The sequence below is a fragment of the Bufo bufo genome, chromosome 1 (assembly GCF_905171765.1).
Source record: "Bufo bufo chromosome 1, aBufBuf1.1, whole genome shotgun sequence".
NCBI classification, from domain to species: domain Eukaryota; kingdom Metazoa; phylum Chordata; class Amphibia; order Anura; family Bufonidae; genus Bufo; species Bufo bufo.
The window spans coordinates 161127848-161145525 of record NC_053389.1 but is presented as its reverse complement, the minus strand read 5'-3'; the positions used below and the strand labels follow the sequence as shown (position 1 = coordinate 161145525).

The window sequence follows — 17678 nt, the reverse complement described above, 5'->3', positions numbered from 1 at the left end:
TCAGTCAGAGATAAGTCATTTTTGACAAGAGAAAAAAATCCTGCAAAAAATACTTTTTCTCCTGTCAAAAATAATTGATGAAAAAAAAGTGACACAAACTGATCATAACTGATGCTCAATATAACGGATCCGTTTTTTCAATTCTTCTGATGCATCAGTAAAACGGAAAGCTAAGAGGTGATGTGAACACGACCTTAGGCCTCATGCACAAGACCGTTGTTTTGGTCCGCATCCGAGCCACAGTTTTTGCGGCTCGGATGCGGACCCATTCACTTCAATGGGGCCGCAAAAGATGCGGACAGCACTCAGTGTGCTGTCCGCATCCATTGCTCCGTTCCGTAGCCCCGCAAAAAAAAAATAACATGTCCTATTCTTGTCTGTTTTGCGGACAAGAATAGGCATTTCTACAATGGGCCTTCCGTTCCGCAAATTGCGGAAGGCACACGGACGGCTTCCGTTTTTTATGGATCCGCGGTTTGCGGACTGCAAAAATTGGAACGGTCGTGTGCATGAGGCCTTACTGATACAACCAAACTCAAAAATACAATATGACAAAGATGGCACTGGTGGTTCTCCCTTGTGGCTCACCAATTATAATCCTTCCAGATATGTTTTAAAATGTCGATGTCGATATGTTTTAATTTTATAAATAAAAAAAATCCCAAATTTACTGAAAATTAGCTATTTTCTAAATTAGAATTTCTCAGCTTTTAAGATAGCATAGTGATACCTCAAAAATTAACTAACTATTAATTAACATTCCCCATATGTCTACATTATGTAGGAATCATTTTATTTTTTTAGGATGTTAGAAGACTTAAAGGGGTTGTCCGGGGTCAGGGAGGCTGCCTGGGTGAAAATGGGGGTATGTCCAGGTTCAGCAGAGGCTTCCACCCAGCAGTGTGTTTGGTGACGTCATCAGCTCTGATGGGCCGGCTTTAGCTCTGCCCTAGCCGTCACCAGAATTACAGAAAATGCCTTTGCCCTGCGCGATTCAGTGTAGGGCAAAGGAGAGCATTTTATGCTCCGATGCTAACATCAGGGGGGCTGCCTAGGTGAAATAATGGGTATGTCCGGGTTCAGCTCTGAACCCGGACAACTCCTTTAAGGATGTATTATACACCCTGATCAGGCAGACGATTGTCAGGAGGAAGCTTCCCTTCTTGCAATCGCCTGCTCGTTAGGAGGAGGAGACCTCTGCTGTTACATGTGATCTCCTCCACAGCATAGGGAGGAGCGATCTCTATGCCATCGCTCGACCCCATGCTGTCTAGTGGTTTACCAGCGGCAGATCGTAATTAGACAGCAAGATCTGCCGCAGGCAAACAATGATTTTTAAGCGTGCTTAAAAATCATAATTTTCCGATGAACATTCATCGGGCAATCGACAGCAGTATTAGGCTACATTCACACGTCAGTATTTTTCTATATCCCGATTTTTGGTCCGTTTTTTGCGGATCCGTTGTTCCTGAAAATGTTTCCGTATGTCATCAGTTTTTTGCGGATCCGCAAAAAACGGAAACATGTATAAATTTCAATAAGCAAATAAAGTTGTTTGGATTTGTTTGAAAAAAACAAAATAAATAAATTTAAATGTAATTTCCAGGAACGGAATCCGCATAAAACGGATGACATACTTAATGAGATCCGAATGTCTTCCGTTTTTTGCGGATCCATTGACTTTGTATTGTACCAGGATCCGAATTTTGCGGAAAAGAATAGGACATGTTTTATATTTAAACGGACATGCGGAACGGAACAACGGAAACGGACAGCACACATTGTGCTGTCCGATTTTTTCCAGGACCCATTGAAAATTAATGGGTCCAGATCTGGTCCAGATCTGTTCCGCAAAAAACGAAACAGATCAGGAAAAGAAAAAACGGACGTGTGAATGGACCCTAACACTGCAAGATGATCGCTTATGAGCATTCATATGAACACTCATTAGTTATCATCAGGCAGAAAATCTGCCCATGTAATACGCCCTTTAGAATTTTAGCAATTGTTCAAATTTTCAAGTAAATTTCTAAAACCAACTTTAAGGACAAATTCAGTTTTGAAGTGACTTTGAAGGGCTTCATAATAGGAACCACCCATAAATGACCAATTTTAGAACTTACACCTGTCATTATTCAAAACAGATTTTAGAAACGTTATTAACTCTTTAAGTGTGCACAGGAATTAAAGCAACATTTCATTTTTTGTGCAGATTTTTCATTGTAATCCATTTTTTTCTGTAACACAGCAAGGGTTAACAGCAAAAGAAACTTCAATGTGTATTACCCTAATTCATCAGTTTACAGAAACACCCTATATTTGGTCCTTAACTGCTGTATGGGCACACAGTAATGCTTGAAAGAGAAGGAGCGTCATGTGTCTTTTGGAGAGCAGATTTGCTAGAAAGGTTTTTGGCCGCCATGTTGCATTTGAGGAGACCCTGAGGTACTCCTACAGTGAAAGCCCAAAAAAGTGACCCCATTTAGGAAACTACATTCCTGAAGGAACTTATAAAGGGATGTTAGCTCTTTGACCCCACAAACGTTTTACAGAATGTAGAGACACTTGGCTATGGAAGCTAAAAATTTAACCCAGCCGATATATGGTCGTAAATTACTGTATGGGCACACCGCAGGGCTCAGAAGGGAAGGAGTGCCATTGCCGTCTGATGGGTAGATTTTGTTGGAATGGTTTTAGGGTTCCATGTCGCATTTGAAGAGAACCTGACATACCTCTACAGTGTAAATCCCAAAAAGTGACCCCATTTTGGAAACTACACCCCTGAAGAAATTTATCGAGGGGTGTAGTGAGTGTTTTGACTCCACAGGCATTTCCAAGAATTTAGATACACTTGGCTGTGAAAATTAAACATTATATTTTTTTCCAATAAACTGTTGCTTTAGCCCCATATTTTTCATTTTCACAAGTATTAGAACTTAGAAGGAGAAAAAGTACCCCACAATTGGTTACCCATTTTATCCAGAATACGGCAACACACCATAGGTGGTCATGTCACATTTGCAGAGCCCCTGAGGTACCAGTACCCAAGATTGGAACATAAAATTAAAAATTACAAGAAGCCTCGACTTCAATATCGTCATAAGAAGAGTTGGCTCGGGTTTGCAAAAAAGAACGCACAGTGGACAATAGAAGATTGGAAATGGGTGATTTGGAGCAATGAGATGAAAGTCAATAGTCAACTCGGCTCTGATGAGTGCAAATGGGTCTGGAAGAAACAAGGGAAAAGGGGGCTAACGGATCGAGAAATTGAAGGAACTGTCAAGTTCAGTGGAGGAAGCCTGATGATATGGGGTTGTTTCACAGCCAAAGGCATTGGATACTTGACCAGGATTGATGGTGGTCTCAATGCTGAGCTGTATGTGAGTATCCTACAAGACAAGTTACTTCCTACACTCAAGTACTATGGGTATGAAAGGGACGATATAGTGTTCCAGCAGGACAAAGACCCGAAGCATTCATTGAGATTGGTGAAGAAATGGGTCAATGACAATGAGGTAGAGGTGCTGGATTAGCCCCCACAGTCCCCAGACCTCAAACCAATCAAACACTTGTGGGTAGAGTTGAAGAAAAAGCTGTATTTGTACCCAAGTGAGTCGACCAGTATGCACCAACATTGGGAATGTGTAGAAGAGACCAGGGAACAGATTTCAGTCGACATGCTTGAATCTGATCAAGAGCATGCCCGGAAGGATTCAGGCAGTCTTGAAAGCCAAAGGTGGATTTACAAAATACCAAAATAATAAAAATTTGGATTTTTAGGAGCAAAACAGTAACAATGCAGTTAAATGACAGGAATCTGCATAACTAATCATATTCTAAATAATTGCAAGTCCAATTTATGTATGAGATAGCCAAGATGATTGTCTATAAAATAAAGGTAGTCGCACATTCGAAGGTGTAGTGGATGGTGAGGTATGGAGCCTGAAAGTAAAAAGTTCAAAACATTGTTACCATTTTGCTCGTCAGTGTAAATCTAGCAGAGCAATGAATGGGGAGATCTCTGGACCCATGTGAGGTACACGGCTGGTTCTAGCTTGTTATGTACTGTATGATGTCTGATTTTTTTACATTAGTTATAGGATAACCCATTTAAGATATTTATTGAGGGGTGGAGTGAACTTGACTCCACGGGTGCTTAAAAAAAAATTATTGCACATTAGATCCTGCAAAGTGAAAATTGAAGTTTTTCCACAGATATGGTATTTCAGTGCCCAAAATGTTGTGCCCAGCAGGTGCCAGTGTGAAAAGTCAGCCCGGGTGAAATAATATATGAAAACCCCGAGAAGTGACATACTGTATTGAAAGTGTCAGTATTACACTGACAGTTGCCTATGAGAACCAGTCTGGGTGCTTGGCCTCATAGGTATCCGTACATGGCAGTCCTGGAAGGTTTTGTAAGGCTTCTGGGTGCTGGCAACCATCGGCACTCCGTGATCGCATGACGGGGAGTCAATGGGTTGACAATCACAGTGGCTTTCCTTACACTGTTGATCCCTAGGGCCAGTGCAGCAAAAGGCAGGGAGTACCCTTTCTTTCCCTGGATGCTGGGTTTCTCTTGATGTTAAGTGTTTGTATGGTTGCAAGGCAGGTCATCAGTAACTAGGCCAGATGTAGCACAATAAATCTATCTTTACTGAGGTGGGAAATAGGAGTTGTAGTCCATCCAACAATAGCAAAACATAAACACAGTTCAAACTGTGCACTGTGCAATTCTTCCCATAACGATGTATGGATATAGGCAAGGATTGGAGTTATGGCCTCTTCCCTATCTATCTGTCTCTAGTCTCTTCTTGCAGAATCTATAGCAGGCAATCGTATTCTTTCAATGGTGGATGTAATGTCCACTGAAGGATACAGGGTTTTAGAGATACGACTGGCCAGGTTGTGTCCAGCTGTGTAGGGTGTCTTAACAGTGTCCCTCACTGCAGTAAAGTCTTAACAGCTTTTGATAGCTGGTTACTATATTGCCAGATTCTACAGTTCACTGCCGGATACCCTTCACTATAATGGGGTCAGGCGCTGATCAGGCCACTTCCAAGCATAAATGGTTTCAGATGGACAAAAACCGTTGCGTTTTTGTGTGGATTTCACCCTTTTCAATGGAAGGGTGAGATCTGCGGCAAAACTGCATCAAATCCGCACAAAAAATCATAAAAAACGCACAAAAAATGTGTCAAAACCATGATAAATAGTGATTTATGTGCGATTTTGGTGCCGATTTTTTGCAGATTCTCTGTGCACAAATCTGCACTGTGTGCAGGCACCATAAGGGTACTGCCACACATCATGGTTGTGCTGCGTTATTGGTGCAGCAAAAGAAAAAACACACCAAAAAATGTGTAATCTGTTCGAGAAGGCATCGGCGCACCTGTGAGCACCACAGCCTTCTCCGTACTTACCAATCACAGCGGTGTACATTGTATTGCGGTTGTGCTTCGTATCGCTCTCAGCCTTATTCACTTCTATCAGGCTCAGCGCGATACAAAGGAGAAGGCCGCAACGCTCACAGGAGCGCCGGTGCCATATCAAACAGCTGATGATCTAAGGATAGGTATCAGTATCAACATCCTGGAAAACCCCTCTAAGTTTGCTGTGTGTTTTCCTTTTGCTGGAAGAAAACGCACCGTAAACGCGGCGGTATGTTGTTGCAAAAGCTGCATGCATTTTTTTGTGTGTTTTTTTGCTGCACCAATAACGCAGCTCAACCACGAGGTGTGGCAGCACCCTAAGACTGGCGTAGTACATGTACATCTTAATAAATTGATAGATTTTTTATTACAAAAAGTTGCACAGCTCAACTTGCAGGATAACAGACCAAACTGGATGGACAAATGTATTTTTTCGGCCTTATGTACTATGTTACTACTATGTTACATAAGCTAAGGGGAGGGGCTGAAAGTACGGGGAGGAGCCTGGCAAGCCGCTGAGATAAAGCAAGACCCTCACCCTGCAGTTACAATTTATGTTCTCCTAGTTGTCACCGGTGCTAGGTTCCCTCAATTCAGGAAGTTTGTTTGGCAGCAAATCTGGACAGCCTCCAATGAAGACAGCACTGGGAAACAATACAGAGAACAGACCATATATCAAGTGGCTGGAAGATTTGGTGAAGGAGAGAGTTGGACCAGCGCCAGTACCTCCCCCCCACCTGCTGCTCCGAGGCTGAATCCAGCTTATTGTGTAAGATAAAAATCGTCTAAATCCTGTGGACGTCTGTCCTTGCATCAGAGGCTCTGCTCAATGCTGGGCACTGCCCCGAGCATGAGGCATGGCGGCCCAGGAGCTCAGGCACAGTGGGGGTAGCTGGGCCAGTCAGCCAGAACAACAGTCACCTCTGCAGGAACACTTCTTGTTTTCTAAAGTAAAAAATACACACAAAAAAACACCCATATATAAATCCTGTACAGAGCATAAACATGCAGTTACCTGGCACAATAGGGTCCTTCACAGTACTGCTATAACAGCCACAGTGCACCCATAATAGTAATAGTCACAGTGTCCCCAAAATAGTTATAGTCACGGTACTGCCAAGACAGTGACAGCCACAGTGCCCACAGTAATAGTCACAGTGCCCCATAATAGAAAGTCACAGTGTCCCCACAATAGTAATAGACACAGTGCCCCCATAACAGTTCTAACCACAGTACCTCATAACAATAATAGCCACATTGCTTCTTATAGCTGTGACAGCCACGGGGCCCCTAAATCAGCACCAGTCACTGGCCACTGTGCCTCTATATCAGTGTCATTTGTATATAGCCTGTTTAGAATAACAATAGCTTTATTAATTATCCACTAAATGAAATCCAGTTTCTGGCCAACGATTGGTCACACAGGCTAACAGCAGGACCGATTCCTGTGAGATATCTCGCTGACTAGTTTATCAGTTGCCAACTCCCTCATATTGACTCCCTTCACATTAGTTCCTGTACTAAACTCTGCTGTAGTTATACACCAAATAGCCAAAAGCATCCCACCTGACGCGTTTCTGCACAATTATAGGGGTTTGTGCATCATCAGGCGTGTTAAAGCAGCTACAATAAACAGCACCTGAGATATAGCATAAAAAAGAGGAGACCTAGCATAGTAAAGAGGAGACATAGCATAGTAAAGAGGAGACCTAGCATAGTAAAGAGGAGACACAGCATAGTAAAGAGGAGACACAGCATAGTAAAGAGGAGATACAGCATAGTAAAGAGGAGACATAGCATAGTAAAGAGGAGACCTAGCATAGTAAAGAGGAGATACAGCATAGTAAAGAGGAGACATTGCATAGTAAAGACGAGACACAGCATGGTAAAGAGGAGATACAGCATAGTAAAGAGGAGATACAGCATAGTAAAGAGGAGATATAGCATAGTAAAGAGGAGACATAGCATAGTAAAGAAGAGACACAGCATAGTAAAGAGGAGACACAGCATACTAAAGAGGAGACACAGCATAGTAAAGAGGAGACACAGCATAGTAAAGAGGAGACATAGCATAGTAAAGAGGAGACATAGCATAGTAAAGAGGAGATATAGCATAGTAAAGAGGAGACATCGCATAGTAAAGAGGAGACACAGCATAGTAAAGAGGAGATATAGCATAGTAAAGAGGAGATATAGCATAGTAAAGAGGAGACATAGCATAGTAAAGAGGAGACATAGCATAGTAAAGAGGAGACATAGCATAGTAAAGAGGAGATATAGCATAGTAAAGAGGAGACATCGCATAGTAAAGAGGAGATATAGCATAGTAAAGAGGAGATATAGCATAGTAAAGAGGAGATATAGCATAGTAAAGAAGAGACACAGCATAGTAAAGAGGAGATATAGCATAGTAAAGAGGAGATATAGCATAGTAAAGAAGAGACACAGCATAGTAAAGAGGAGATATAGCATAGTAAAGAGGAGATATAGCATAGTAAAGAGGAGACATAGCATAGTAAAGAGGAGACATAGCATAGTAAAGAGGAGACATAGCATAGTAAAGAGGAGATATAGCATAGTAAAGAGGAGACATCGCATAGTAAAGAGGAGATATAGCATAGTAAAGAGGAGATATAGCATAGTAAAGAGGAGATATAGCATAGTAAAGAAGAGACACAGCATAGTAAAGAGGAGATATAGCATAGTAAAGAGGAGATATAGCATAGTAAAGAAGAGACACAGCATAGTAAAGAGGACATATAGCATAGTAAAGAAGAGACATCGCATAGTAAAGAGGAGATATAGCATAGTAAAGAGGAGATATAGCATAGTAAAGAGGAGATATAGCATAGTAAAGAGGAGATATAGCATAGTGAAGAGGAGATATAGCATAGTAAAGAAGAGACACAGCATAGTAAAGAGGAGATATAGCATAGTAAAGAGGAGATATAGCATAGTAAAGAGGAGACATCGCATAGTAAAGAGGAGATATAGCATAGTAAAGAAGAGACACAGCATAGTAAAGAGGAGATATAGCATAGTAAAGAGGAGATATAGCATAGTAAAGAGGAGACATCGCATAGTAAAGAGGAGATATAGCATAGTAAAGAAGAGACACAGCATAGTAAAGAGGAGATATAGCATAGTAAAGAGGAGATATAGCATAGTAAAGAAGAGACACAGCATAGTAAAGAGGAGATATAGCATAGTAAAGAAGAGACATCGCATAGTAAAGAGGAGATATAGCATAGTAAAGAGGAGATATAGCATAGTAAAGAGGAGATATAGCATAGTAAAGAGGAGATATAGCATAGTAAAGAGGAGATATAGCATAGTAAAGAAGAGACACAGCATAGTAAAGAGGAGATATAGCATAGTAAAGAGGAGATATTGCATAGTAAAGAGGAGATATAGCATAGTAAAGAGGAGATATAGCATAGTAAAGAGGAGATATCGCATAGTAAAGAAGAGACACAGCATAGTAAAGAGGAGATATAGCATAGTAAAGAGGAGATATAGCATAGTAAAGAGGAGATATAGCATAATAAAGAGGAGATATAGCATAGTAAAGAGGAGATATAGCATAGTAAAGAGGAGATATAGCATAGTAAAGAAGAGACACAGCATAGTAAAGAGGAGATATAGCATAGTAAAGAGGAGATATAGCATAGTAAAGAAGAGACACAGCATAGTAAAGAGGACATATAGCATAGTAAAGAAGAGACATCGCATAGTAAAGAGGAGATATAGCATAGTAAAGAGGAGATATAGCATAGTAAAGAGGAGATATAGCATAGTAAAGAGGAGATATAGCATAGTAAAGAGGAGATATAGCATAGTAAAGAAGAGACACAGCATAGTAAAGAGGAGATATAGCATAGTAAAGAGGAGATATAGCATAGTAAAGAAGAGACACAGCATAGTAAAGAGGACATATAGCATAGTAAAGAAGAGACATCGCATAGTAAAGAGGAGATATAGCATAGTAAAGAGGAGATATAGCATAGTAAAGAGGAGATATAGCATAGTAAAGAGGAGATATAGCATAGTAAAGAAGAGACACAGCATAGTAAAGAGGAGATATAGCATAGTAAAGAGGAGATATAGCATAGTAAAGAGGAGATATAGCATAGTAAAGAGGAGACATTGCATAGTAAAGAGGAGATATAGCATAGTAAAGAAGAGACACAGCATAGTAAAGAGGAGATATAGCATAGTAAAGAGGAGATATAGCATAGTAAAGAAGAGACACAGCATAGTAAAGAGGAGATATAGCATAGTAAAGAAGAGACATCGCATAGTAAAGAGGAGATATAGCATAGTAAAGAGGAGATATAGCATAGTAAAGAGGAGATATAGCATAGTAAAGAGGAGATATAGCATAGTAAAGAGGAGATATAGCATAGTAAAGAAGAGACTCAGCATAGTAAAGAGGAGATATAGCATAGTAAAGAAGAGACATCGCATAGTAAAGAGGAGATATAGCATAGTAAAGAGGAGATATAGCATAGTAAAGAGGAGATATAGCATAGTAAAGAGGAGATATAGCATAGTAAAGAGGAGATATTGCATAGTAAAGAAGAGACATCGCATAGTAAAGAGGAGATATAGCATAGTAAAGAGGAGATATAGCATAGTAAAGAGGAGATATCGCATAGTAAAGAAGAGACACAGCATAGTAAAGAGGAGATATAGCCTAGTAAAGAAGAGACACAGCATAGTAAAGAGGAGATATAGCATAGTAAAGAGGAGATATAGCATAGTAAAGAGGAGATATAGCATAGTAAAGAGGAGATATAGCATAGTAAAGAGGAGATATAGCATAGTAAAGAGGAGATATTGCATAGTAAAGAGGAGATATTGCATAGTAAAGAGGAGATATAGCATAGTAAAGAAGAGACATCGCATAGTAAAGAGGAGATATAGCATAGTAAAGAAGAGACACAGCATAGTAAAGAGGAGATATAGCATAGTAAAGAGGAGATATAGCATAGTAAAGAGGAGATATAGCATAGTAAAGAGGAGATATAGCATAGTAAAGAGGAGATATAGCATAGTAAAGAGGAGATATAGCATAGTAAAGAAGAGACATCGCATAGTAAAGAGGAGATATAGCATAGTAAAGAGGAGATATAGCATAGTAAAGAGGAGATATAGCATAGTAAAGAGGAGATATAGCATAGTAAAGAGGAGATATAGCATAGTAAAGAGGAGATATAGCATAGTAAAGAGGAGACATCGCATAGTAAAGAGGAGATATAGCATAGTAAAGAGGAGATATAGCATAGTAAAGAGGAGATATAGCATAGTAAAGAGGAGATATAGCATAGTAAAGAGGAGATATAGCATAGTAAAGAGGAGACATAGCATAGTAAAGAGGAGACATAGCATAGTAAAGAGGAGATATAGCATAGTAAAGAGGAGATATAGCATAGTAAAGAGGAGATATAGCATAGTAAAGAAGAGACACAGCATAGTAAAGAGGAGATATAGCATAGTAAAGAGGAGATATAGCATAGTAAAGAGGAGATATAGCATAGTAAAGAAGAGACATCGCATAGTAAAGAGGAGATATAGCATAGTAAAGAGGAGATATAGCATAGTAAAGAGGAGATATAGCATAGTAAAGAGGAGATATTGCATAGTAAAGAGGAGATATAGCATAGTAAAGAGGAGATATAGCATAGTAAAGAGGAGATATAGCATAGTAAAGAGGAGACATCGCATAGTAAAGAGGAGATATAGCATAGTAAAGAGGAGATATAGCATAGTAAAGAGGAGATATAGCATAGTAAAGAGGAGATATAGCATAGTAAAGAGGAGATATAGCATAGTAAAGAGGAGACATAGCATAGTAAAGAGGAGACATAGCATAGTAAAGAGGAGATATAGCATAGTAAAGAGGAGATATAGCATAGTAAAGAGGAGATATAGCATAGTAAAGAAGAGACACAGCATAGTAAAGAGGAGATATAGCATAGTAAAGAGGAGATATAGCATAGTAAAGAGGAGATATAGCATAGTAAAGAAGAGACATCGCATAGTAAAGAGGAGATATAGCATAGTAAAGAGGAGATATAGCATAGTAAAGAGGAGATATAGCATAGTAAAGAGGAGACATAGCATAGTAAAGAGGAGACCTAGCATAGTAAAGAGGAGATATAGCATAGTAAAGAGGAGATATAGCATAGTAAAGAGGAGATATAGCATAGTAAAGAGGAGATATAGCATAGTAAAGAGGAGATATAGCATAGTAAAGAGGAGATATAGCATAGTAAAGAAGAGACATCGCATAGTAAAGAGGAGATATAGCATAGTAAAGAGGAGATATAGCATAGTAAAGAGGAGATATAGCATAGTAAAGAGGAGATATTGCATAGTAAAGAGGAGATATAGCATAGTAAAGAGGAGACATAGCATAGTAAAGAGGAGACCTAGCATAGTAAAGAGGAGATATTGCATAGTAAAGAGGAGATATAGCATAGTAAAGAGGAGATATAGCATAGTAAAGAGGAGATATTGCATAGTAAAGAGGAGATATAGCATAGTAAAGAGGAGATATAGCATAGTAAAGAGGAGATATAGCATAGTAAAGAGGAGATATAGCATAGTAAAGAGGAGATATAGCATAGTAAAGAGGAGATATAGCATAGTAAAGAGGAGATATAGCATAGTAAAGAGGAGACATCGCATAGTAAAGAGGAGATATTGCATAGTAAAGTGAGCACTGCCAACAGTTGCAAATTTAACACTGAATGACAAACTGATCAACACCATGTTTTCGTTTTTGTCAGTGTCAGCCATATGATTGCTAGCTATAGTAGCCCCATATTAGTGCCAGCCACAGTGCTTGATATCATTGTCAGCTACAGTGCTCCCATATCAGTGCCATCTGTAGTGCTTGATATCAGAATGATGTCAGTATAGTAACCCATATCAGCGCCAGCTAGTGCGCTCAATATCATTGACAGCGTAGTGCCCCATATTAGTACAGACCACAGTGCTTGATATCATGGGCAGTATAGTGGCCCATATTAGTACCGGCCACAGTGCCCCATACCAGTCATAGCCACAGTGCCTACAAATCAGTACCAGCTTTCTCTTATATCAGTGGTGGTGAACCTATGGCACGGGTGTGGGCACCCACGCCCTGGAAAAAGTCTATGGTGCACCAATATGATATATAGAGATAAACATGCACTCTTTCATATATTGTACCAATATGCCTTAGGCTTTTCCTGACATTCATCAGCGCAGGGCGCACTATGAACAGCACATTGTAGGCAGGCTATTGGGCCTCTTTTACATGGGCGTCCCGGATTTGCTCCGGATGCATTGCGGGAAAACGTACGCGAGTAGGCACGCAATTGCAGTCAATTTTGACTGCGATTGCGTTCCGATGTTCAGTTTTTTCCGCGCGAGTGCAATGCGTTTTGCACACGCGTGAGAAAAAACTGAATGCGGTACCCAGACCCGAAACCGGACTTCTTCACTGAAGTTCGGGTTTGGGTTAGGTGTTCTATTCATTTTATTACTTTCCCTTATAACATGGTTATGAAGGGAAATAATAGCATTCTTAATACAGAAAGCTTAGTAAAATGTGGATTAAGGGTTAAAGAATAAAAAAATGAACTCTCCTTTTCCAATTGATCACGCAGCTGAAATCGTCTTCTTGCGTCTTCTTACAGGACCTGCAAAAGGACCTTTGATTACGTAATTGCGCTCGCCACGTAGTGAGCGCGGTGACCTCAGCGCAGGTCCTGCTGAATGAAGATAGAAATCTTAAGAATGCTATTATTTTCCCTTATAACCATGTTATAAGGGAAAATAATACAGTGAATACACTTTAATGAGGTCCGGGTTTGCTTTGATCCCTATACTCTCCTAGCAACCATGCGTGAAAATCGCACCGCATACGCGCTTGCTTGCGGATGCTTGCGATTTTCACGCAGACCCGTTCATTTCTATGGGGCCTGCATTGCATGAAAAACGCAGAATATAGAACATGCTGCGATTTTCACGCAAAGCACAAGTGATGCGTGAAAATCGCCGCTCATCTGCACAGCCCCATTGAAGTGAATGGGTCCGGATTCAGTGCGGGTGCAATGCGTTAACCTCACGCATTGCACCCGCGCGGAATTCTCGCCCGTGTGAAAGGGGCCTTACAGCTAAATGATAAAGTACATGGAAGATATAGTATATTAGACTGTAGCATTTAGGTTAAATTGTCGTGTTGGCACTTTGCAATAAATAAGTGGGTTTTGGATTGTAGATTGGTCACTCGGTGTCTAAAAGGTTCTCCATCACTGATCTTTTCCCTATAACAGTGTCTGCAACGATCCACTTCAAAGTGTAAGGCTTGTTTCATACTCGCGGTATAGTTCTGGCAGATTTATACGGCAGAGAACAGCCTGCCGGGGTCTCTGTGTCCAGCATTGCCAGATGTTAGTCTAATGCACACCAACCCCACTGACTAGAAGGCTCCATTCACACATCCGCAATTCCGTTCTGCATTTTGCGGAACGGAATTGCGGACCCATTCATTTCTATGAATCGTGCTGCCCCGATCCGGAAATGCAGACCTGCACTTACAGGTCCGCATTTCCGTTCCCGAAAAAAATAGAACATGCCTATTCTTGTCCGCAATTGCGGACAAGAATAGGCATATTCTATTAGTGCCGGCAATGTGCGGTCCGCAAAATGCGGAACGCACATTACCGGTGTCCGTGTTTTGCGGATCTGTGGATCCGCAAAACACACACGGATGTGTGAATGGACCCTTATGATGATCCAGCCGCTACGGGGCAAATATGGTGGGATTTGGCCAGACAAAAAACGCTGCATGTGTACCAGAACGGAAACCGAACAGACTCTATTATAGTCAATGGGGTATGTTTGGTGCAGTTCGGTTTAGTTACGTGCCAAATGCGACACTTCTGTTATTCTCATTGTTCCACTCCTGTTACAGGACAATGGAAATTACTGGGCCTAGTGTGAACCGAGCCCAAACTGGCCTCCGAGCTGTCCCACTAAACCAATCAGACCGAAACACAATGGGAGCTTCAAATGAGCCTAAAATATACAAAACACAGGTGCCTATAACAAGCAACTCCTATCAGAGTACACCCCAACACCGGCATATAAAATGGTAGGAAGGTTAACCACATGGCGACTGTTTATTCTATCTTGTACTAGCATTGCCCCCCCCCCCCCCTTTCTTGCTGGCATACTGTGGATGTTTGTCTTTGCCCATCTATACATGTAGTTTATATTTTGGTCTTAATATTTAAATAAAGATACATTTTCATACACTTTGGTGGTTATTTTCATATGCGGGTGTTGGGGTACACTGATCCACTGTAACAAACCTGTCAGAAGTGTGAACAGAACTAGATCAGGGTGTAAGCTGCTTCCCATAGCAACCGATTAACTCCCTACAGCAACCAAACACGTTGTCCCTTTCATTTTCTAAATGGCTTCTGAAAAATGAGAGCTGGGATCTGATTGGTCGCTCTAGAAACACCTCCATGTTTTGCTCTAGTATTGCTAAATCTGCCCCAATACGTATTACAAACCCCTTAATTTCCAGTAGTGACAAAAAATATTGGCGTGGTGTTAAACAGGCAGGAAGTGCTCAAACCCATATGCAGTTGTGCATATATATAGGGGAGCAAATCCTGCACTTGTGCCTGTTGCTAATGGCAATCCCCAGCAAAAATTCATGCAGTGGAGGATGCCGTATATATGTATGAGGCCGCGCGTTTTTCTTCAACACAACTTATCACAGGTATTATCACTTTCCCACAGTGGAATTGAGTGAAACATCAGAAAAGGTGCACTGATAGTGAAGCACCGTTTAGGGTCCATTCACACGTCCGTGGTGTGTTGCAGACCCGTAACACATCCGGCCGGCACCCCCTATAGAAATGCCTATTCTTTGCCGCAGCTGCGGAGAAGAATAGGACATGTTCTATCTTTTGTGGACCGGAACATCAGGGCTGCGCTCCGCAAATGCGGATGCGGACAGCACACTGTGTGCTGTCCGCATCCTTTCCGTCCCCATAGAGAATTAATGGGTCCGCACCCGTTCCGCAAAATTGCGGAAAGGATGCGGACCCATTTGTGGACGTGTGAATGGAGCCTTATACAATCACCGCTATATCTTTGCCAGTATACGCACAAACACAAGCGGAATGTAGGCACATCGGGTAGATGTAGATCTGCCTCCTTTTTCTGTTTCTATCTTCGCTGTTATCAGCTGACGAAGCCAAAGGAGCGAAACCCGGGTCGGGTTGTGAAAGGACGCTGGAGTTTTATATATTTTATGCTTGTTTTATAGAAGTCTTGTGAGTATAATAAATCCATTTATATCTATTGTGACTTACGGTACTTCACTATGGGGAGGAATTTCTGCTCTCTGTAGGCTCACGATAACAGCGAAGATAGAAACAGAAAAAGGAAGCAGATCTACATCTACCTGATGTGCCTACATTCCGCTTGTGTTTGTGCGTATACTGGCAAAGATATAGCGGTGCTTCACTATCAGTGCACCTTTTCTGATGTTTCACAGGATGTTTTATGATAGAAGAGACTCGATTCCACTGTGGGAAAGTGATAATACCTGTGTTGTGTTGAAGAAAAACGCGCGGCCTCATACATATATACAGCATTTTACTTCGTGTGAATTGAACCCACAACACGCCCGAGACAGGCATCGATAAACCATCACAATTGACGGACTGGATATATTGTATATTGCATACAGTGGAGGATGCGCGCAGCGGACCACAAGTACCACAAACATCCTACACAAGATAGCAATTATGTGGATGTGATAACCAATATAACAATATTTGCAAACACAGGTGCACTCTGCGGTCTTACTAAACCCTCAAACTGATGTTGAGAGATTAGCCAACATATCCTACTATGTCTGAGCCCGAGTACCACGCCAAGCTTTCTCAAGTAGCTCGGGTCCTAACACCCACCTACCTGCGCCGTATGGGCAATACCTGGGGATCGCCATTAGCAACGGGCCACAAGTGCAGGATCTGCTCCCCTGTATATATGCACAACTGCATATGGGTTTGAGCACTTCCTGCCTGTTTAACACCACGCCATTTTTTCAGTTTGTTTGTATATAGCGATGCCTGGAGGTGTATAAACTCCAATTTAAATGTGCCTGTTTTCCATCGACAGGCTACATTTAGGTGCACCTGTGAGGCCTGGGCCATATCAGCCAGTCTTGAGCGGGACTCGCAGACTCCTCCCATTGCTAGCATGGCTGCATGCTGGAGGTAACTGGTGAGTTGTCTGCGAGTCGGACCTTACGCTCCTGTAATTCGCCCACTGGCCCCTGGTATTGCCCATACGGCACAGGTAGGTGAGTGTTAGGACCCGAGCTACTTGAGAAACTTTGGCGCGGTGCTCGGGCTCAGACATGTCCTCCATAGTAGGATATGTTGGCTAATCTCTCAATTTTAACATCAGTTTGAGGGTTTAGTAAGACCGCAGAGTGCACCTGTCTTTGCAAATATTTTTACCCAGTAGACTACATGCATCAGCTGCTGCATGTGAACACTCCTTTACTTTCTGCCAGTATGTCTTGCAAGACACCAAACAACATATCAACTAAAGAGGGAAGAGTCTTGACTCAAGAGCTTACAATCTATTAGCAGGCAGTGTACCAGCCTCTCACCTGTATAGACGGCCAGCAGCCATAGTAGGTGATGGAGAGTTGGGCAGCTCAGAGCCCGTAGGTCGCCAGCTCGCTCTGTCTTCATCTTGGTTTAAGCTTGGTGCCCCAGCAGTGATTTGCATGTTTTATCCAGGCTGGGCACGTCTTGTAGTGCTGCTTGGTGTCTTGTGCCAGCGTCTCCTCAATAGAGGCGGCTCTGTCCTTTGTTCTCACTTCCCAACAACTATTTTTATGCCAAGTCCTTTGCAAAATAACATTGCCCTTTAAATATCCTCAATACCAAGAACCCCGTATAAGGCAAAATGGATGACAACCCCCCAAAAATAGAATTGTTCCAATTCGCTGACATCTTTATTAAAAAGAGATTTCTTATCAGATTTCCTGGAGGATGGAAAAAGAGATCCAGATGTTGTCGAGCGGAACTCGCGGGCGTGGGGATGAATGGAGCTGTCAGGCAGGAGACGTGTCACGGATTATTTCACGGTACACTTGTCTCACTTGGGTGGGATGCAGGAGAAATTAAATCGAAGTTTCCCCCTACGTTAAAACTT

At 41.5% G+C, this 17678-nt stretch overlaps 1 protein-coding gene across 1 annotated transcript in view; it reads right to left on the bottom strand.

Annotated features, from left to right (window-relative positions):
• HEPACAM (hepatic and glial cell adhesion molecule) overlaps window positions 1-17215 on the bottom strand; it is a 45694-nt gene extending 28479 nt beyond the window's left edge. Inside the window, exon 1 of the mRNA XM_040431120.1 lies at window positions 17128-17215. Within this exon, the coding sequence (XP_040287054.1) occupies window positions 17128-17212 (85 nt within the window). The 5' untranslated portion in view covers window positions 17213-17215. The remainder of the gene's footprint in view (window positions 1-17127) is intronic.
• Window positions 17216-17678: the final 463 nt, after the last annotated feature.